Consider the following 24,423-nt stretch of genomic DNA (forward strand, 5'->3'; position numbering starts at 1 on the left):
ATTATGTGTGTATTGCTCTAGGCCAGTCTAGCCAATGTCTCTCTCATCTAAAACATCCCACCACTAGGAAATAGGTATGATTATGGTTTTGATAACACTATTGATTAGGGCCTCATAACTCATAAATGCCAGCTTTGATGTTTGTGTCGATTTTAATGAGAGAAATTTAATGCGCTAGGAATGCGCAGTCTCGCACTAATGAGAAGAGTGAGACTAATTGAAATAGTTTGCGAAACTTGGCAAAAAGTGAAAACCAATACAACACAATACAACCTACAAGTACCTATGTGTAAAAAGGACATCAGGAAACACGTCACCGTCCTACATGTGAGTGATGTATGTCACTTGGTGTCATCAATGACATTAGCTAACCTTTTGATGATACTTCAAGTAGTTTTCCTTCTGTGTCAATCAGGATGTGATCATGCGAGGTAAACAATGGCGATTATTCCTTGACATTTTCTTGACGATAACTAGCCATCATTAACTGCATAAACGATGTTTTCCGACAAGCTTCTAAACATCACATAATAATATACCTATACATATACTAAACCAAATCAGTCTTCTTATAAACAAGAATACAAGATAGATATTTAGTAGGAAAATGCTACTTGTCACTCTTGTGTATCAATTTTTCATGTCCTTTGAGATGGACACCCAAATCACTAGTGAGATTACCTGCATAAAGTCAGACAATCATTAATAGCTGCTTTGTGTAAACAAAACAAGATAGATATTTAGTAGGAAAATGCTACTTGTCACTTGTCACTCTTGTGTTTGTGTATCAATCTTTCATGTCCTTTGAGATGGACACCCAAATCACTAGTGAGATTACGTGCATAAAGTCAGACAATCATTAATAGCTGCTTTGTGTAAACATTTTACTGATAGTTTAGAACTCACTAGGAAGAAGAACTCACTGTAGAACTCACTAGGTTCACTAGAAGATTCAACAGTTACCTATCTCAAAAAGGATCCAACATATCCCGATATTCAGTTGAACTCATATCTGTCTAGTCTAGTTCATATCTCCAGACTTTACGTAATCTCTGTTTAATGTCACCCTCCTAACGAACCTTGTTAGGGGGAGTTCTTCAGCTGAACTCATAATATCTGTCTAGTCTAGTTCATATCTCCAGACTTTACGTAATCTCTGTTTAATGTCACCCTCCTAACGAACCTTGTTAGGGGGAGTTCCCGAGATCACAGATTATCGCCCGTCAAAACCTGCTAGAGTTTTTACACCAGGGTGACAGTGGCTCTGTGGGTTGCTACATAGATTCTTGACTCCGACATGATTCTAGTTTTGAATCTCGTGCTGGCTAGACCAGGGTTTCCCAAACTTTTGAGTGCTGCGTACCACCTGAAGGTTCTTTTGACATACAAACATCAAATTTTGTGTGGTTTGGGGGTTAAATAAAGAAATTATAGCGCCGCAGGCGAATTTCTTTAATCCTAGTACGATGTCACTATTTTTTTTGGTGCACTGATTGTAGATTTTCTTCTCTCCCAACTAGGATTGCCAGATTTGTTTTTCGCATTTACGAGAAAAATAATGAAAATTGGGTTTTCAAAATATCTTCGCGTACCTTTGTGTGGTTTGGGGGTTAAATAAAGAAATTATAGCGCCGCAGGCGAATTTTTTTAATCCTAGTACGATGTCACTATTTTTTGGTGCACTGATTGTAGATTTTTTTCTCTCCCAACTAGGATTGCCAGATTTGTTTTTCGCATTTACGAGAAAAATAATGAAAATTGGGTTTTCAAAATATCTTCGCGTACCACCAGAAATGCTTCTGCGTACCACTAGTGGTACGCGGCGTACCACAGATTGGGAACCTCCGGGCTAGACATCGAGCTTGTATGTATCAGCTCTCCTTGCTCAAGCGAGCACTTGACTAAATGTCTTTAGGTCATACATGCTAATGCGCTGAGCACTGGGAGAAATAAGCTTGGAGTCTGAATCATGCAGCGAAATTCAGGACACTGAAAGAGAAAAAATCACAAAGTACTTGAGTACTTTATATCACAATGTATACTCGTACATGTGGAGACTTTTAGAGCTAGAACAGTCGTACTATGATTGACTTGCTGAAAGTTGCTGAGGAATATGGACTTTTGGTAGGATATCGACCATTGTCATTGTTAAATTCAGGACACTGAAAGAGAAAAAATCACAAAGTACCTACTTGAGTACTTGATATCACAATGTATACTCGTACATGTGGAGACTTTTAGAGCTAGAATAGTCGTACTATGATTGACTTGCTGAAAGTTGCTGAGGAATGTGGACTTTTGGTAGGATATCGACCATTGTCATTGTTAATTTGGTGTACCTACTGATTTCGGCAAATGGATGATTACTTGATTAATTAAGGTACTTGATTAATTACCATGGTAAATTTGGCGAAACAGTTACCTTGGATCTTGATTAGTGCTACATTCGTGAACAAGATGATGCTCGAGAAATTGCTCCTTTGGATGGCCAGAGAAATCAAGCTGAGTGATTAAAGGTGGCTAAGATACTTTCAATAGCATCAGGATCAGGCTATCCAGAAACACATTGAGACAGTAGTTCCATTAGTTATGCGAGTCATGTAGGCTATGCCGTCTGGGTAGTAAGGAGCACAAAACACGTCACCGTCCTACATGTGAGTGATGTATGTCACTTGGTGTCATCAATGACATTAGCTAACCTTTTGATGATACTTCTAGTAGTACGGACAGTAAAGTAGGGTTCTAATCAGACCTATCTCGAGGTGCTCTAGGTTGGTAGGTCCAAAATGAAATAGATACTCACTCACCATGACTAATATTATTCATAGCGTTAAGTAAATAATGAGGAGCTCTTTACCTATTCAGTGCATAAATAAATAGGTTAGGTACCGTACTTCTATATAAAAAATACAGATTAAAAGTTAAAAGCTAACTTTTTTATGGTTAAATGACTCTGCGAATATTTGCGGTTTGTAGAGATCTAACTGTACTGTTTTACACACAACTGTATTGAAGTTGCCAGATTCCAATAGCAATGGATGCTGAGGCCAAAGTACTGCACGAGATGATTCCTACATATGTATTTGTATAGGATGGTCTTATTATTGGTCAATGCCAATGGTTGATGCAACCAGTACACACCCAGAACCCAGAAGTGCCGTCCACTCAAATCGTCTGACAGACCCAGGTCTGAGCGAGAGTATAGCCGGTATAATGCACCTGGGGAGGTTTTTTTCGTGCACCTCTCTGCATTAGAGCAGAAATCCAAAGTGCCTTTCAAGATGAGACTGTAGATCTTGGGGTTGTTATATTGTGTCCAGTGACGTGTACCTAATATACTTTTTCGGAGTCTCCCACAAGGTTTCGCCTGGGGCCCTCTGGGTCATTAGATTCACGGGGGTTGGGAGATGACTCAAATTATAGGTATACTCATCTGGAGCAATTGGAGACCCTAAATGTGTCTCTGCAAAGCCTCCTAATGCCTGAGGCCTCCCGCGGCAGGGGCTATGGGGGTGGGATTTACGCCATTGTTTGTATAGTTTGTGATATTCTCATACCTAGGAGTGGTCTATTTCGTGTCTGTTCTTATTCTGCCATTTCTGAGTCACCCTTCTTGAAATCTTGAAAAACCATCCGAATGTCCGATTATTTATTGAAATGAAACACGATGTTTCGATTAAACACACTGAGCATCCGAGAGTATGTTATTAATATTTCTCTCCCATATTCTTTTCTATCTTCTATTGCACGTTTTTTCTGTCCGATTCCTTCAACACGGTGTCTGGTTTTCACAATTCTGCTGAAATTCCGTGCTTGGCGTATCATTCCGATTCTCAGGCCATTCATTGGTGCATGGAGATCTGTCTGATTTATATTTCTGATCATCAGTGAGTCGTAACGAGAATTATTAACAGGAATGTCTAGATAACTGAATGCTCGACACTTAACAGTGTTACACTGTTATACTGTCTTGTAGACTTGTAAAGACGTAATGGTTTGAAAGAATTAAAAGAAACATGGTTACCTATGTTTTAACGCCTAATTCAAATGCCATTGAAATTGAAGGGAGAGAGAGAGAGACATGGTCGTATTGATTAGAGGGGTTTTTGCCTTTGAGTGGTGATTGGTGATTTGGTGATCCATGGTAAGATTTCGAATTACAAAATAATTGAATTGTGAATTGTTTTGTGGAATGTGTAAAATAATGTTTTCTTTTCATGGCGAATTTTGCAATTTATCAAACACTGCATAATTCTGACAAACGGGATAGTTACATACCAAGGTACCCAATTATTTCAGTGATAATAACCGTACCTACTAGGGTAACTACATAGGAGGTATTATGTAGAAGCTACTAGGTATCATGCATAAATATACCTACCGACACAAAATAATGATAACCTCCCTATGCGCAAGGTTGGTGAGGTAGGTCACTGGTCACATAATAACTAATGATAAAATTTATAATTGGTATCTAGTCGTCTAATATGTACCCATATGCAATTTTTCCGTAGAATTATTGACATCAAGGCTACTTCACGAGTTTACAAGAAGTTATGGAATGATATTGATATAATATTCATACCCATTAGGTTACTGAGACTTTTCTGAGGAAGTTGAACCTTTTTGCAATTTATCAAACACTGCATGTGCATAATTCTGACAAACGAGATAGTTACATACCAAGGTACCCAATTATTTCAGTGATAATAACCGTACCTACCTACTAGGGTAACTACATAGGAGGTATTATGTAGAAGCTACTAGGTATCATGCATAAATATACCTACCGACACAAATGATAACCTCCCTATGCGCAAGGTTGGTGAGGTAGGTCACATAATAACTAATGGTAAAATTTATAATTGGTATCTACTCGTCTAATATGTACCCATATGCAATTTTTCCATAGAATTTTTGACATCAAGGCTAATTCACGAGTTTACAAGAAGTTATGGAATGATATTGATATAATATTCATACCCATTAGGTTACTGAGACTTTTCTGAGGAAGTTGAACCCATAGTTGACAGCAAGTTTATTTCCTTTTCGTGCAATGTCTTGGAATTCCTAATGACTCTCATCCTCTTTTCCTAGCCTAAGAACTGAGAGGACATTATTGTCCATAGGGTTTTTATGGACCAAAATCTTCTAACAGTAATTACAGTTCAATAGGATAGAGATAATTTTTTTCCATAGGGTATTATTGCCTCTTTGGGTGGACCAAAATCTTTTAACAGTAATAGGTAACAGTCCAAGAGGATATAATTATTTTCCACAGGGTCCTATTGCCTCTCTTGATGGACCAAAATCTTCTAACAGTAGTAACAGGATACCCCTTCCTTCACCGATCATCTCAATCTCATTTCCTTTGGAAGGACCGCTAGGAGTCATTAATAATTTGTGTTTAGTGTTTTATAGTTTCTTCATGTTACTTTCGTCCAGACGGTGACAGGGCTGTTTACATGGGACTCATCCGACCCCGTTCAAACCAAGGCTAGGGTCCTCAAGAGAGCCCAGGTCATTAATAATTTGTGTTTAGTGTTTTATTGTTTCTTCATTTTACTTTCGTCCAGACGGTGACAGGGCTGTTTACATGGGACTCATCCGACCCCGTTCAAACCAAGGCTAGGGTCCTCAAGAGAGCCCAGAACCAGTGTTCGGTAACTTGTCTTGTCTCTCTTGTAATCGATGAGTTGCAGGCTCGATTCCCGCCCGGGGCGGATCTCATCCTGAAAATATGAGGTTCGTTCCCGGAACGGCTGTCTTTGATTTCGGGAGGATAAGGCCTGAGCAGTTAGAAGAGTTCCCTCTATCAAACTTAAAAAAAGAAGAGATAATTGTTCTTTAAAAAGTGTTGCGAGAATGGGCCCATTGTTGGGGTTATGGCGTAAGCCCCCAAGGGCCGGTTAGGTTCTGAACGGCCCTGCAGGCAGATTTCGATTCCCGCCCGGGGCGGATTTCATCCTGAAAACATGAGGCGCGTTCCCGGAACGGCTGTCTTCGATTTCGGGATGATAAGGCCTGAGCAGTTAGAAGAGTTCCCTCTATCAAACTTAAAAAAAAAAGAAGAGATAATTGTTCTTTCAAAAGTGTTGCGAGAATGGGCCCATTGTTGGGGTTATGGCGTAAGCCCCCAAGGGCCGGTTAGGTTCTGAACGGCCCTGCAGGCAGATCTCTATTGGAACTGCGGAATCCTTTTCGGAGAGGACCATAGAGGACGATAGAGGGCGGAGAAGTAATTAGTCTTCGGGAAGAAATGAAGAAAATGAGAGGGCGGTATATTGTGGCGGTAATATTGGGGGTGCGGTCGGTGCAGTATTACTGACTGAGCCGCGGCTAGAGTTTTTTTTTTTTTCTTCTTCTTCTTTCTTTCCTTCTTTTAAGTGGCAGTGTTCTGCACAGGTGGGACACAAGGCAACAGGTGGAAGCTAGCAGACCTAGCACATGTTGCATGCACAATGAGGACAGGAAAAACAAGAAGTTGAGGATTCTGTGTAATTCTAGGATCAGGTTTATTGTTTCTAGGATGAGGTGTAATGAACTTGAAATCTTTTGCTTCTCTTCTGCTTCATGAGATGGTCTTTACTTTCGATCAGCGTTTTCGAATACGGACAGTGCTTGGACTGTTACCTATTACTGTTAAAAGATTTTGGTACACCCAAAGAGGCAATAAGACCCTATGGAAGAAAATTATCTCTCTCCTATTGAACTGTAATTACTGTTAGAAGATTTTGGTCCATAAAAACCCCATGGACAATAATGTCCTCTCAGTTCTTAGGCTACGAAAAGAGGATGAGAGTCATTAGGAATTGCATTGCACGAAAAGGAAATGAACTTGCTGTTAACTATAGGTTCAACTTCCTCAGAAAAGTCTCAGTAACCTAATGGGTATGAATATTATATCAATATCACTCCATAACTTGTAAACTCGTGAAGTAGCCTTGATGTCAATAATTCTACGGACAAATTGCATATATACCTATGTGTACAGATTAGACTATTAGATACCAATTATAAATTTTACAATTAGTTATTATGTGACCCAACTCACCAACCTTGCACATAGGGAGGTTATCATTTGTGTCGGTAGGTATATTTATGCATGATACCTAGTAGCTTCTACATAATACCTCCTATGTAGTTACCCTAGGCCTGATCCTGATGCTATTGAAAGTATCTTAGCCACCTTTAATCACTCAGCTTGATTTCTCTGGCCATCCAAAGGAGCAATTTCTCGAGCATCATCTTGGTCACGAATGTAGTACTAATCAAGATCCAAGGTAACTGTTTCGCCAAATTTACCATGGTAATTAATCAAGTAATCATCCATTTGCCGAAATCAGTAGGTACACCAAATTAACAATGACAATGGTCGATATCCTACCAAAAGTCCACTAAAGGAGCAATTTCTCGAGCATCATCTTGGTCACGAATGTAGCACTAATCAAGATCCAAGGTAACTGTTTCGCCAAATTTACCATGTTAATTAATCAAGTAATCATCCATTTGCCGAAATCAGTAGGTACACCAAATTAACAATGACAATGGTCGATATCCTACCAAAAGTCCAATTGAAATAATTGTATACCTAGGAATGTAACTACCCCGTTTGTCAGAATTATGCAGTGTTTGATAAATTGCAGCAATTGCAATGAAAGAAAACATTTATTAATTTTACATATTCCACAAAACAATTCACCATTCAATTATTTTGTACCTAATTCGAAATCTTACCGTGGATCACCAATCACCACTCAAAGGCAAAAAACCCTCTAATCAATACGACCATGTTTCTCTCTCTCTCTCTCTCTCTCTCTCTCTCTCTCTCTCTTTACTTAAAGACTTGGGCAGAATAAATGCCCCTCAACAATTAGAATAAAAGGATAAACCTTTTTTTACTACTCTATGAGACTGAAAAGTCCCTTTTATCCACGAGTCAAATCTATTTCCATAAATTAATGTAGAGTTGTAGAGTGCTTAATGCTAATGCTAACTCATTTTTGATAGAATTTTATTATTAGAAATTAGTGGATGAAGCCATTGACCAAAATAACAAAGAAGTCTTTAAAAGAACAAAAGACGGTATAACCTATTGTTGGAAATCTTTATAAAGTAGAAAAACTCTTATGAGTCTTATGACTTATCGAAACGAAACGAAACAAAAGCCCATAGTCTCGTCAACCTAGCTTTCTTTGAAATATCTGGGTGAAATGGTGGATGTGACAGAATTCCCATGAATATTTTTCTCCACAATGTAGATAGATAACACTATAAATACCACCCCTATTGTTTGTTATTACTTATTATTTGACTTTTAATCCCTTTACTATTTACCTGGGTTACCTAGTTATTTTCCATATAAGCTAGAAGAGTTTTTTTAGTGGATGTGCCAACATTATCTTTTCAGAATGCACAATGGTAGGTGTTTTATATTATTTTTAGAAAGATGTTGTACCTACCTAGACAATAGTTAAGACTTAAGAGTGTTAAGAGGATAGATGGACAGGCACTCTACGTTTTTGAACAGGTATCTACCCACCTAGTTACTTAGCTAATTTTAGCAACCACATTATTAACTCAACTAATGACCTGGTATTATGGAATGCCAAACAGTACCTACTTTCGGAGGCAGTAAACCTACATGTGAAAATGAAAGTACCGCTTTCAATTAAAGAAAAAAAATCCAAATATTTGCACACACACAACTTTCATAACATTAAATAACGTACTCTTAACTCTCTCAGACTCACACCTATAATGAATCTAATGATTCAAGCGAGGGTATGAAAATACCCAAGTGTACCGATTATTTCAATTAAAATTACAGCAGAAACCAAATCTAATTAATACGCATAGCTTTATAATAGACACTAAGTTTTTAATTATTATAATTGGTTCATTTTAATTTAACGTAATCATTAAAATGGTCACAGTTGACCAACAAGTATGCAATAATAGTTTCTTATTGACGGAAACCAAATCTAATTAATACGCATAGCTTTATAATAGACACTAAGTTTTTATTATAATTGGTTCATTTTAATTTAACGTAATCATTAAAATGGTCACAGTTGACCAACAAGTATGCAATAATAGTTTCTTATTGACAAGTGACAAGTACCGTCACGTCGGACCCAGCCTCAAAAAAGTTATGAGACTGACCGCCGTATGTATGAAGTCTTAAGATAAACTTTAGTTTAACTTGAAATGAAAATCTTGCCAAATTTCATGAAATCTTGCCAAATTTCATGAAATCTAGCCAGTTATCTCAAGAAATGACATGAAATTGGCAACATTGTTCGTCTTAAGTTAAACCAAGACGACTAGAAACTTGAGAAACTCATGTTCTTTTGAAAAACATACTTTATCCTATGGTAGCCATAAGTTTGAACAACTTTCGGATGTTCCTTATCTGCCAGCAACCTCTGTAGTGCTTTGTGTAGGCATGTGAATTCTATTCTGTCTTGACACTTTCTACCTCATGACTTAATTTCTCCATGTTTTTCTTTTTCTTCCTAGACACATAGGTGACATAGGTACTTCGACGTTAGAACATTGACTTCCAGATCTTTAGAAAGTAAGTTGTAAAATTACTCTTGCTGCACGTATACACGAGAAAAACCCAGAGCTGATGTTTAACGTGTTTCTGAAATATCACAAAAGAGAAATGCTCCAAGAGGTTTTTCTTGTAAATTTACTTCACTTCTTGCCCTCTGATCGCCGACAGCCAATGGCAATCAGATAGAGGTGAGCAAATAAGCCAAAGTTCTGTGACCACCACAAGTCAACTTATCGTGATCCCAGCACGATAACCATAATCGTGATTCGTGAGTCAGATCTATATCAGAAACTGACCTGACTTTGCTTATTGTTTGATTTGCCCCCTCGTGGTGACAAATTTATTCTTTGTAGCCACATGAAGTGTCAGCCCCCCGATTGATTTAATTGACTACTTTGGATTCTTTAGAACCTTTTCAACTTCAGCAATATTTCTACTGAAAAAAAAAGAACCAACTAGAAAACCAAAGATAGTATCTTGAAGACAACAATTTGAGCTTTCAGATGCTACCAAAAACTCTCAAGGTGTGTCCACATATCGACTGGCCATCGATCGATATCGACTGACACGTCCACACTGCCTCAAAAACAGATTTTCAATATCTGTCGACTATGTTTGCAGTTTGGACACACCTGTAGAAATGTTTTTAATTCAGAAAAGGCCTTTAGAGGAGGCAAACCATTCCAAATTTTTTGCACTTGAGTGTAGAAATTTACGACTACCGTTGCGTTGTCAGGAGTAGTGTCCAAGACAGTCTCTTGTAGGCTGCTTGGAGTACTTTCAAGCGGACAAGTAGTATCGCAAATATCGTAATATGTACCAGAGGTGTATGGGTCTTCTCTTTACGAGGGTTTTACCCACCATTCGGCGACAAGCAACCCGCCTCCTAAGCTCACCCAGCCTGAGTGGAGTCGAGAACCCAGCAGCACGGAAGTAGTATCGCAAATATCGTAATATGTACCAGAGGTGCATGGGTCTTCTCGTTACGAGGGTTTTACCCACCATTCGGCGACAAGCAACCCGCCTCCTAAGCTCACCCAGCCTGAGTGGAGTCGAGAACCCAGCAGCACGCTCTTCCTCATATGGTCACCCATCCAGTTACTAATCACGCGCAACGTTGCTTAACATCAGTGATCCATGGGGTAATTAGTGCATTCAACGTCTATCGCCGCTGGTACAAAATTAACTGTAGAACTTACCCTGACAAGGGAACCCTTTGGGCCTAACAAACGCCTAATTGGACCAAAAATAATTCAATCAAATGAGCTAATATTCCTTACTTGATGCCGAACATTTTCATCACATTTCATCAAAATCTGACAGATCGTGTGAGAGTTCTAGCGAACCAATCAAACATACCTATAATAATCGTTCAAATTTCATGCAAAATCGTCGACAAAACATGTAATTCACTCCGCTCCTTCGATTAGGTTTGTAAGATTCTTCCTACTGGGGAACTTTCACTTCTTGTTAAGAATGGGACACAAAGCTGCTCTTTACGAGAAAATGGTGACTTCTTGAGGACATCTTTCAGACTTCTTGTGAACATCTTCAGAACCAAATTCCAAAGAAGAGCCAAACTTTAAAGCGAAGATGGGCGAAGAATGCCAGTCCGAATTTCTGGTATGCGACGAGAAATTTGCTTTGAGATTGAAGTTTTTTTTTCACCTTCTGTCCCCATTATCAGTTGTCTGTAACTTTACATCGCATTTCTGGCATGTTAGCGCTTTTAAATTGAAGAAAGTAAATTGTCACCCAAATAATTCAAATAGTACTGTGAGGTGTCTACGATTGATTGTAGGTTTCTAACACAAGTTATTTTGGAAAAAGCAACTGCCTACCTAAATTTCCAAATATTTGAATGATCTGAACAAAAAATGCCTACTGAACCAATTTGTGTTAGTTTACTTTTAGTAAACTAACACAAAGTACCTACCTGCTCGTATGTGCATAGCTTTAATAAGGTTATGTAGGTATGTACCTATTCTCACAATCAGAAAGTATCCACTGTTTACAAGAACTAAATAAAATTATGATAACCGAACGAACTGAGGTTCGAATCTCAGTAGCAACGTATAATATGATCGAGTCAGAGGAAGACCACCTGTAAGATTAAATTCAAACACGATTGAATTCAAACTTTACCCAAATCCTTCTCCTAAAACTCATCAATCCCATACATATTGACCTACACCTAAACTTTCAAATCCTCGTAGTTTTTTACACGGTATTATTTTCAACCTACATAGGAGACTTTTATGGCAATGGAAAGCTAGAATCATCATAGGTGCAATGTAAATCCTATCCAAACCGGTTCCCAGCTTGTATGCATTATTATTATTTATGAACGACTAGAAACTTGAGAAACTTATGTTCTTTTGAAAAACATATTTTATCCTATGGTAGCCATAAGTTTGAACAACTTTCGGATGTTCCTTATCTGCCAGCAACCTCTGTAGTGCTTTGTGTAGGCATGTGATTCATCAAAATCTGACAGATCGTGTGAGAGTTCTAGCGAACCAATCAAACATACCTATAATAATCGTTCCAATTTCATGTAAAATCGTCGACAAAACATGTAATTCACTCCGCTCCTTCGATTAGGTTTGTAAGATTCCTCCTACTGGGGAACTTTCACTTGTTAAGAATGGGACACAAAGCTGCTCTTTACGAGAAAATGGAGACTTCTTGAGGACATCTTTCAGACTTCTTGTGAACATATTCAGAACCTAATTCCAAAGAAGAGCCAAACTTTGAAGCGAAGATGGGCGAAGAATGCCAGTCCGAATTTCTGGTATGCGACGAGAAATTTGGTTTGAGATTGAAGTTTTTTTTTCACCTTCTGTCCCCATTATCAGTTGACTGTAACTTTACATCGCATTTCTGGCATGTTAGCGCTTTTAAATAATTGAAGAAAGTAAATTGTCACCCAAATAATTCAAATAGTACTGTGAGGTGTCTACGATTGATTGTAGGTTTCTAACACAAGTTATTTTGGAAAAAGCAACTGCCTACCTAAATTTTCAAATATTTGAATGATCTGAACAAAAAATGCCTACTGAACCAATTTAAAAGTAAACTAACACAAAGTACCTAACTGCTCGTATGTGCATAGCTTTAATAAGGTTATGTAGGTATGTACCTATTCTCACAATCAGAAAGTATCCACTGTTTACAAGAACTAATAAAACACCCAAGTACTTTGCAAAGTGCCTATTAGAGAGTACTTAATAAATTATCGCTCTTAGTACACTTGATTTTCAGGAAGGTGTGATTCATGAATAATTAAACCGTTTTTGAGTTAATCCGTTGGGAATTTCAGCTTCTAAAATTTAGCACCTCGTAGGTTGTTGGTAAATTTAGGAAATTCCACACCCCGGAGTCTTGCAGTGTTGTAATAAATGAGGTCACACCATTCGATATTTAAGTAGATAACGTAGGTACTTGGGTATTTTAAAGCGCAAGTATTTTAGAGTTTCTAAAATGACACTTTTATTTTTGAATACCCATATGGTTTAAATTTTAGTTCGGGTATAAATAAACTACCAATCCACCTACTTAGAAATGTTCCCATTCTGATCTTATCAATCAAATGGTTACCGAGGATTACGTTGAGAATGTAGGTTAAGTAGGAATTTCTTCTTTACGTGAAATTATTAAGCATGAAGCATACACGTTATAATGGTAATATGTTTCGATAAGTAACTTGTCATAATAAAATGATAAATTATGGTGCATTTATAATGCAGATAATGTGTGTATTTAATGTCATGTTAGGTACAATGCGAAATACAACGGTAACAATGACCAACACCTAACTGAGCGAACGGAGCGAGTTCTAAATTTTAATTCGACGCGACGCCGACGGTCTTTGTAAGTAACGCGTAAGAGTCATAAGGTACCTAAAGTAGAGGAGGAGAACTATCGATAGCACTATCGATAACTATCGATAGTTTTGACTATCGAACGCTATCGATAGTTGAGGCTTGACTGGAGCCGTGCCGATAAAAAAGATTCAGTTTACGACAGAGTCAAATTTTTGAGACTACACATTGGTGTACCACCAATTTTGGTGTTGATATACTTGGTCTTTTGAGGACAGAGGACATGGGGAAGATGTTTGTAAAGTGACTCTTTGGTAAGTCCATTACGATCAGCATATTTGCGACTTCACATTGGTGTACCACCAATTTTGGTGTTGATATACTTGGTCTTTTAAGGACAGAGGACATGGGGAAGATGTTTGCAAAGTGACTCTTTGGTAAGTCCATTACGATCAGCATAAAGAGGTAAGGACCACTTTCTGTTGCTAATCCTCAGGAGATCAGCCAATAAGTGATCAGGAACACACTCAACCAACTGTCCACTGAGTATCCACAGGGAACACAAAGCACACGTCTGATCTGATTTTCACTTTCAAGGCCATGATATCGACTTGTAATTTCCTTCAATGGAGAACGACACGGGGTTTTCATTGCCATTGCAGACAGTTGAAACAATAACGATACAATCTATGGGTATAGTGTCTAAGTGTCTATTATGGTGCCCTTGCATTTCCCGAATGACCAAACTGTGAAACAACAAGAGGAAAACGCACCTCCACCAATCAAGATAATTCTTTGTCTGAGCTTTGTGAGAGGTAGTTCTATAACACATAATAACATAATATATTCGTTTGGTTGTATCAAATAAGGTTATAAAGCCCAAATAAGGACTCCAAACGAAAAGTTCAACATGGATGATCCCCATTACCAGCCGGATCTAGAATATCATGATGTTAATGGTAAATTGTTTCTTAAAGTAGAAACACACTACCATCACGTCTTGTCACGCCACGTGAACTCATGAGCTCATGTGCCGTGACAGTATGTTGGCTGTCCTGAACAAGATTACCTATAATACTATGGGAAAACTTTGAACTGCATACATCTTTCTGACCCCCTATGAGTTCACGTGACGTGACGTGATGCGTGATGGTAGTGTGTTTCTACCTTTTAAACTCCGAGCAGCACACATCACTGTATTCTGTCCTGTAGTTATCCTGAATCCTTTAGAAAAAAATCTTCTAGTTTGCCGATACGATTATGTAGTCATATAGATTCATATGTACCTATATTGTATTACGACTGGGTACAATCAACTCAGCTTCTTAGGAATATGTATAATATATGTACCTAGTATAATAATAAAAGTAGTAGCTTCTGTTTCTACATGTGTAGCGAAGTGCCAACAATACAAGCACTGCTTAGATTTACAGAGCAGGTGATCATAAAGCTGCAATGCAGGATGCTAACCAAAACAAAACCATGGCAACACTCTTCCCCAGCGCAACAACCAGCTTTGCATCATTTACATCTTGGATGTAAATGATGCAAAGAACTATAAAATGGTCTTAGTTAATCCAATTTAATTCATAATAATGAAAGAAATAATCTTGCAGAAAAAAAAGTATACATCTTGTATGTAAATGATGCAAAGAACTATAAAATGGTCTTAGTTAATCCAATTTAATTCATAATAATGAAAGAAATAATCTTGCAGAAAAAAAATAATGATATTTATAACAAACGTGAAATGGTTTATAAATACGTCTGAGAAGTCCTTAGTCCTTAACGTTGCCATGGTAACCTTGACGAGTATAATGTTTTACATGAAGCTCAGGTTATACGAGAACCAAATCCTTTCACTTGACATACATATTACATACCTTACTCGTTAACTTTTATTCACTTAGCTCAAATTCTTCATAGTGTATGATTTCGTCTTCGGTCCGGAGTCTTTTCAGTAGGGTGCTGGTCCGCTGGGTGAGTTCAGACCCGCGTTAATGCCTTTTGGCCTGAACAAAGGGTACTAAAGATCTAACATTGCTAAAATTTTCAACTGTTTTATTGAAATTACTTTTATATTCAACAGATTCCTACGTCTATTCAAAGGAGGTCTAGGATCTAACACTGCCAAAAATGATTGTGAACAAGGTGCAATCAAAAGCAATAGTAGTAGTATTAATTGAGTTTGATTCAGGCTTGATCTAAGATCGCAAGTAGGTAGTCCGATTCCCTGGTCCATTCTCATGGAGAGGTCAGGGAACAAGACTTTAGACTGTCTAGTCTACATCTAAACGGCACACTAGACTTTTATAATGAACATTTTAAGCAGAATACTGTGTACAGAATAGTACAGATTCACTAGATAGGCCTGAGGAGTTAAACACCTTCCTTTTAGAACACTTCATCACGATATCCGCTAGCCCCGGAACCAAAGAGTTTGCAGCAAAACCTAGTTGATCAATACCACTTGCAAAGGTAGCCCACCTCTCGGGTCGTGAATCTAATAAAAAAAACAAAATGGTTCAGAAAATCTTTAACAATATGTTGTGAGAAGTTTGAATTATGCCAGTACGTATACAACACATGTTCCTGTTGGACCCATTTCTTTCTTTGATGTTTGCTTTTACCGATATGTGAACGACTTGCTCACTTGTCTATGAAAGTTATTAATGTCCTTTTCGTGGTCTAACTGTTTGCAGGTATAGGATGTAGGGACGACATTGTTTCAAAGAATCACTAACAAAGGCAAGGACTAAGGATCTTGAGAAAAAGAAAGCTTGACCTAATGTCTTTGGAAATATGAAAGCATGAAACTTCCAGACTTCAATTAATGCTTGAAAATCCTTGTACCAAATACAAATTTCCTTACTGCTTGAAAACTGAAAAGAGGCAATGAACTCTGAACAATTTCCATTTTCAACAGCACCCACCACATCATGTACTTGCCCATAATTTTGTGAAAGAAATTAACAATTCGAAGCTCTAACACCAAGTTGTACAGAAGAAGTCAAGGAATCTAACACGACAGTTTGTGGTTTTTGCATCTCAACGCTTTGTTACCGCAGTGTTTCTCGAATTTCAAGATCTCAGTTGGCAGTTCTTACCACCAGTCAACCAGAGAAAAACTTCCTACAATAGGAAACGCATGTTGGATTGTTGTCGTTGGGAGAACAGTTCAACAAATCAGCAATAACAAAAATTGATTTGAATTATCATGTAGACTTTGGTAAATGGATGATAATGCATCTAGAGCTCCTGATCGAAGTTGGCACTTCTTAGGACTCTGGGCCAAGAGCATAACCACCAGTCAACCAGAGAAAAACTTCCATACAATAGGAAATGCATGTTGGATTGTTGGCGTTGGGAGAACAGTTCAACAAATCAGCAATAACGAAAGTTGATTTGAATCATCATGTAAACTTTGGTAAATGGATGATAATGCATCTAGCTAGAGCTCCTGATCGAAGTTGGCACTTCTTAGGACTCTGGGCCAAGAGCATAAGGACTCTGATTGTTATTGTTTCCCTCCGTAAATACTGGTAACTTGGAAAAAATCATAGAAAGGACTTTTGATGGTTTTGATCTATGCACCCATGTAAATCTTGTACCAAATGTCCTTGAAAGTGATGGCTCCTAGAGACTCCTTTAGCTTTTTCCGTCAGAATATGATGGTAACATTCTTGTATATTCACTTCACAAGATGGTAACACTAGTATATTTACTTCACAAAATGTTAATGCTCTTGTAAATCCAAATGTCCTTGAAAGTGATGGCTCCAAGAGACTCCTTTAGCTTTTTCTGTCACAATATGATGGTAACATTCTTGTATATTCACTTCACAAGATGGTAACACTAGTATATTTACTTCACAAAATGTTAATGCTCTTGTAAATCGTAACTTGGAAAAAATCATAGAAAGGACTTTTGATGGTTTTGATCCATGCACCCATGTAAATCTTGTACCAAATGTCCTTGAAAGTGATGGCTCCAAGAGACTCCTTTAGCTTTTTCTGTCACAATATGATGGTAACATTCTTGTATATTCACTTCACAAGATGGTAACACTAGTATATTTACTTCCATGATGGTAACATTCTTGTATACCTATTATTCACTTCACAAGATGGTAACATTAGTATATTTACTTCACAAAATGTTAATGCTCTTGTAAATTTACTTCATATCTTGCCCTCTGATCGCCGACAGAAATGGCAATCAGATAGAGGTGAGCAAATACGCCAAAGTTCTGTGACCACCACAAGTCAACTTATCGTGATCCCAGCACGATAACCATAATCGTGATTCGTGAGTCAGATCTATATCAGAAACTGACCTGACTTTGCTTATTGTTTGATTTGCCCCCTCGTGGTGACAAATTTATTCTTTGTAGCCACATGAAGTGTCAGCCCCCGATTGATTTGACCTTATGTGGGGAATTTACGACTACCGTTGCGTTGTCAGGAGTAAAGTGTCCAAGACAGTCTCTTGTAGGCTCCTGCTCGTATGTGCATTACTTTAATAAGGTTATATGTAGGTATGTACCTATTTTCACAATCAGAAAGTATCCACTGTTTACAAGAACTAATAAAACACCCAAGTACTTTGCAAAGTGCCTATTAGAGAGTAGGTACTTAATAAATTAGTGCTCTTAGTACACTTGATTTTCAGGAAGGTGTGATTCATGAATAATTAAACCGTTATTGGGTTAATCCGTTGGGAATTTCAGGTTCTAAAATTTAGCACCTCGTAGGTTGTTGGTAAATTTAGGAAATTCCACACCCCGGAGTCTTGCAGTCTTGTAATAAATGAGGTCACACCATTCGATATTTAAGTAGATAAGGTAGGTACTTGGGTATTTTAAAGTGCAAGTATTTTAGAGTTTCTAAAATGACACTTTTATTTTTGAATACCTACTTATATGGTTTAAATTTTAGTTCAGGTAAATAAACTACCAATCCACCTACTTAGAAATGTTCCCATTCTGATCTTATCAATCAAATGGTTACTGGGGATTACGTTGAGAATGTAGGTTAAGTAGGAATTTCTTCTTTACCTACGTGAAATTATTAAGCATGAAGTATACACTATACACGTTATAATGGTAATATGTTTAGATAAGTAACTTGTCATAATAAAATGATAAATTATGGTGCATTTATAATGCAGATAATGTGTATAATATTTAATGTCACGTTAGGTACAATGCGAAGTACAACGGTAAGAATGACCAACACCTAACTGAGCGAACGGAGCGAGTTCCAAATTTTAATTCGACGCGGCGCCGACGGTCTTTGTAAGTAACGCGTAAGAGTCATAATAGGTCTGCTTGTTTCGGCAGCTGTCTAACGGGTTGTTCCATTTTTATGAAATTTGGTAGCAATGTTTGACAGTATAACGTAGGTATAAGAATATCGATGGCGCCGACTATCGATAGTTCTCCTCCTCTAACCTAAAGTCTGCTTGTTTCGGCAGCTGTCTAACGGGTTGTTCCATTTTTATGAAATTTGGTAGCAATGTTTGACAGTATAACGTAGGTATAAGATATTTTTCTACACGGAGCAACCTCCGTGGCCGAGTTGGGTATCACACTTGGCTTGCACGCCGGTGGTCCCGAGTTCGATTCCCAGCGGGATCGAAGTTTTTTCGGCTCTGTGCTTGAAGGTAGGTATGAGAATTAATATAGTAAAGGAGGAATTGCCAGCCTAGTTGGCTTAGTTGGTAGTGCGTCTGCCTTGTAAGCGCTAGGCCGCGGGTTCGATTCCCGCCCGGGGCGGATTTTATCTCCAGTGGGATCAAAGTTTTTTCGGCTCTGTGCTTGAAGGTAGGTATGAGGAATTCAAAAATGGAGGAATTTAATAATGCTGTGGTACCCACAAAATTGTGAAAAAGCTTTTTGTTTTATTACAAAGAATTCATGATTTAATTGACTGTGTAAAGCTAATCAAAAAACTGTTTTATTTGTTGACAGATCCACCAGCCCTGGTTGGGAGGGTGACGATGAATCTATATTTTAGATTATAAAGCCTCATCTTACGAGGAATTTAATAATGCTGTGGTACCCACAAAATTGTGAAAAAGCTCTTTGTTTTATTACAAAGAATTCATGATTTGATTGATTGTATAAAGCTAACCAAAAAACTGTTTTATTTGTTGACAGATCCACCAGCTCTGGTTGGGAGGGTGACGATGAATCTATATTTTAGATTCTCAGTACTCATCTTACTGAAATCTCTGATCCTCCATGTCAGCCATGCAGCCAAACAAGGTAAGCCCCTTATACCTATTTTCTGACACTTTCCCTCCCGATTATATGTATCTATAGTAACCCGGGTCTCCCGCGTGCAAGGCGAGTGCAGTGACCACTACGCCATGGGAGCTGACCAAACGCTGACCAAAAAAGGTTGAGCGCTCTTGATCTATAGGTACTATAATGACTGGGTCCAATAAGTGAGTTTTAACTCGGTATAAGTTTAGCACTGTAAGCAAAGCAATCTCCACGAAATTGATAGACCTATGCACCTGTGCATTTCGCGGTTGATCTTTCAGTCTGCATAAGTACTGTACTTACTCATACCTGTGATACCTATTTTCTGACACTTTCCCTCCCGATTATATGTACCTATAGGTACTATAATGACTGGGTCCAAAAAGTGAGTTTTAACTCAGTTAAAGTTTAGCACTGTAAGCAAAGCAATCTCCATGAAATTCATAGGTGCATTTCGCGGTTGACCTTTCAGTCTGGCACATCCACTAAATGTTCAACCTCGAGTTGAATGGCCGCAGAAGAAGAGGAAGACCGCGATTGCGGTGGAAGGATATGATCAATAGAGACATATCCAAAAGAGGACAAAATCCAAACACCATCAATATTTATCAGAAATATAATGATAGAATATGGTGGAGAGACTTTGTACACAGCCGACCCGTACTGTTGGACGGAACGACTTAAGATTTGATGATGACATCCACTAAATTTCTAATAATTGAAGTGATTTTCGTGATTTTATCTTTCCTATCTACGTTGTAATGCCTATTTGCCTATCTAATTCTCAGAACTTTTACCTTTCCAATGATCTGAATAATGTCCTATGATGTTGGTTTATTTCTTCCTCAATTATTTTCAAGGGCCTGCACTCATATTACGAAATACAAATAACTAAAGCATGACGCACTCATAATTTTCCAACTGAGGGTGTGAGCGTATGATTCAACCAACTCCTTTCAAAGTCTGTTTAATTATACGTTTCTGCTCGCTGGTATTTTCCTCTTATTAAACCATTAGAGGTTTATTTCATGTCTAAATCGGCCAATACACGTAGCCAATGGCCCAGACTCCATAGTCTTATGATTTCGCTCATATTACGAAATACAAATAACTAAAGCATGACGCACTCATAATTTTCCAACAGAGGGTGTGAGCGTGTGATTCAACCATCTCCTTTCAAAGTCTGTTTAATTATACGTTTCTGCTCGCTGGTATTTTTCTCTTATTAAACCATTAGAGGTTTATTTCATGTCTAAATCGGCCAATACACGTAGCCAATGGCCCAGACTCCATAGTCTTATGATTTCATGACGCATCCAGGCATTACAAGTTATTCCGAGAAAAATCATGCCATGAGACAACACTGTATCACAAAATCATCGGGATAACCAGAGCAAACCAATGTTGCCATGTTGGGTTGGTGCCCGGGGCAAATATTTGACGCGCCGTTATTTAGTTCTCGAGATCTCAACCATGTTTATTTTTTGTTACTTCCCGACGTTTACCTGAATCAACTTCATATTGAGTAGTCTGGTCTTTGAAGCTATCTGGGTTTGAAGCTTTGAAGTATCCACATAGAACTCTCTAGCTTTTACTTTCCTTATCCTATTCCTATAGGAAGGAAAGGCATGTAACTGGCTGAAATTTTCAATTGTCATTTTTTTAGTGCCAAGACAGGTTTTTACTTTCTTTTTGGCCAGCCTAGTTAGCTAGGAAGGTAGCGCGTCTGCCTTGTAAGCACTAGTGCCCTAAATCACCAAAGTATGGAAAAGTATTTACAATTCCATATTTCGATATGATTCGTCCAAATTCAAAATTCTGCTTTTCCATTGGCTATTACACTTGTAAGATACTTTTCCATACTTTGGTGATTTAGGGCACAGGTCACGGTTCTGATTCCGCCTGGGGGGTATTTTATCCTTGAACGGATAAGGTTCGTTCTCGGAGCGGCTGGTTTTCTCCTATCCTGTCTTCCTTCTCTCTGCCCTTTCGGGATGATAAGACCTTAGCAGTTACAGTTCCCTCTATCAAACCTCTTAAAAAATTAAACCTAGGTACAACTTCTTTTCTTCTTTTGAACCCTCTGATTTGTTGTAAACGATTTGTTTTAAGGTTGGATTGCATAAGATCCAGTATCTTGACACTTTCTACCTCTTGACTTAATTTCTCCATGTTTTCCTTTTTCTTCCTAGACACATAGGTGACATAGTTACTTCGACGTTAGAACATTGAGTTCAGATCTTTAGAAGGTAAGTTGTAAAATTACTTTTGCTGCACGTATACACGAGAAAAACCCAGAGCTGATGTTTAACGTGTTTCTGAAATATCACAAAAGAGAAATGCTCCAAGAGGTTTTGTGCTATACTTGAGTGCACACAAATCGGGACAGATTGACTACTTTGGATTTTTTGGAACCTTTTCAACTTCAGCAATATTTCTACTGAAAAAAAAAGAACCAGGGTAAGTGTACCATTTATTCGCCCACCTAAAAAACGTACCATTTATTGGCCCACCTGTACCATACGCCACATAAGTCTGAACTGGACGAAATTTTTCAAGATCCAATTTCATCAAAAGAAAGGGCTTAAAGACTGCTATCGAACCAGTGCTATTCAAAAATTGTAGTCATAAAAACAAAAATTAGAAAAATAAATGTCAACTAGAAAACCAAAGATAGTATCTTGAAGATAACAATGTGAGCTTTCAGATGTTACCAAAAACTCTCAAGGTGTGTCCACATATCGACCGGCCATCGATCGATATCGACTGACACGTCCACACTGCCTCGAAAACAGATTTTCAATATCTGTCGACTATGTTTGAAGTTTGGAGACACCTGTAGAAATGTTTTTAATTCAGAAAAGGCCTTTAGAGGAGGCAAACCATACCAAATTTTTTGCACTTGAGTGTAGTTTGTACTCCTTTGTTGTTGTTTGTTGTTGTAGCGTTGTTGAACTTAATTGTTGAAATCCGTGCACTGTGCAATATACCTTCCGCTTTTAAAGATTCTCTACCATTGCAAATGTGACATGTTTGGCAACAATGCCTATTTTTTTGCTGTCACATTGATCTGGACACACTATAGTTCCTTCTAAAGCCACACATAGTCGACGCCGTCGATCGACGAGGTGAATCAATGTTGTCGAGGCAGTTTATCGTTCCAATCAACGTCGATCGACCACCAATTGACGGCATCGACTATGAGTGGAAACAACTTAATGTTCATAAATAATGCTCAAATGCTTGCTGCCACAGCAGAGGCAAATGATTAATACCAGTGATAAATGAAATCAAATACCTACTAGTAACCATAATGAAGTACACCTACTTAATAGATGATATCACAAATATACTCTTACCTAGTGGTTACTGTATCGACCTTACAAAAGCTCTCCAATACGTGTCAGCTAACAAAAATTATGCTGGATTAACCCATGAGAGCCAAGGCTTACATTAAAGTCAAACGATAGATTGAAGATTCTGTAACTTTGTGAAGGTCCATCTTGACTAGGTAGGTTGAAATGATAAACATATACTTCTAGTGAAGAAGTATAATTATGTTTATCATTTCAACCTACCTACATTAAAGTTACACCAAACTAGACCAAACTCTTCTCTCTTTTTGGCCTATATCTCAGTCGCTCCACATCAGAATGCATCGGGGATTTGGCCATAAGTTAGAAAATAAAATTTCCTACTATTTTCAATATTATTTAACCAATTTAATCCATACTGGTTCCGTGTTAGGAGCGGTTAAATTGGAGCAAGATCTTAAAAAAAAAGATAGGCTCTTATGGGTTAAAGCTATCTCTGGTAAGAGGCTAATGTGTGACAATAATATAATAGCTAACCTATACTTAACTATGGTATCAAGGTGTTCTTGATTAATTCATTACCATAGCCGAGGTTAAGAAGGGTTCAAGAGTGTTCTATTGTTACCCTATATACCAGGGGTGGCCATAACGTGGCTCGCAAGTCGATCTTGTGTGGATCTCTAAATGCATCTCAAATTTGTTTTGAGTCCTCACGATGGTTGACTGCGGTTCAGGACTTTAACATGGCTATTAGAGCTAGAGACCATCACCCCGGTGTATAGCAGATACAAAAAGATATCTTTTCTTTATTCTGCTATTGCCATTCGGAGAATGCTAAAGCCGCTACAACAACAACAACAACAACAACAACAACAACAACAACCGTGTACCTGTTTATTGTGTGAACCATCAATTTCAGAAATAAGTAAAACGTGGGTCGCCCCGAATCGGCTTTTTGGGATTTGCGGCTCCCAAAGGTAAGGTTAGTAGCCTCCCCTGCTATACATATATGTACCTAGTTACCTACCAAGTCTTAGATAACCATGTTTGTATGTTGAAAAACAATCCCGAGATGGAGAGATTGTCTTTCAGTAACTGTTATAGTATGAAACAGAGAGCTGGAACGTATCAGTTACGCCCTAGTCATGGAGCCGGTGTTAGTTACCCTCTTTGCGGAGTGGTTGACATGCTGACAATGAAACACTGAAAGCTTTCCGCGATGTCAATCCTCAATGCCATGGAACAACAATTGCAGCATATCCCTCTCTAAGTTACCCTCCGATCTACAAGTTCATGGTGAAATGTTTGTTTGGAGCCGGTGTGAGTTACCCTCTTTGCCGAGTGGTTGACGTGCTGACAATGAAACACTGAAAGCTTTCCGCGATATCAGTACTCAATGCCATGGAACAACAATTGCAGCATATCCCTCTCTAAGTTACCCTCCGATCTACAAGT

The 24,423-nt window shown here is 38.2% G+C and overlaps 1 protein-coding gene across 1 annotated transcript in view; it reads left to right on the plus strand.

Annotated features, from left to right (window-relative positions):
- The window catches only part of LOC113468577 (cadherin-99C-like), an 84,726-nt gene that overhangs the window by 49,265 nt on the left and 11,038 nt on the right, over window positions 1–24,423 (plus strand). The window contains exon 2 of the mRNA XM_026825589.1: window positions 19,547–19,654. Coding sequence (XP_026681390.1) covers window positions 19,576–19,654 — 79 coding nt within the window. The 5' untranslated portion in view covers window positions 19,547–19,575. The remainder of the gene's footprint in view (window positions 1–19,546; window positions 19,655–24,423) is intronic.

This window comes from Diaphorina citri, unplaced genomic scaffold (genome assembly GCF_000475195.1).
Source record: "Diaphorina citri unplaced genomic scaffold, Diaci psyllid genome assembly version 1.1 scaffold776, whole genome shotgun sequence".
Taxonomy (NCBI): domain Eukaryota; kingdom Metazoa; phylum Arthropoda; class Insecta; order Hemiptera; family Psyllidae; genus Diaphorina; species Diaphorina citri.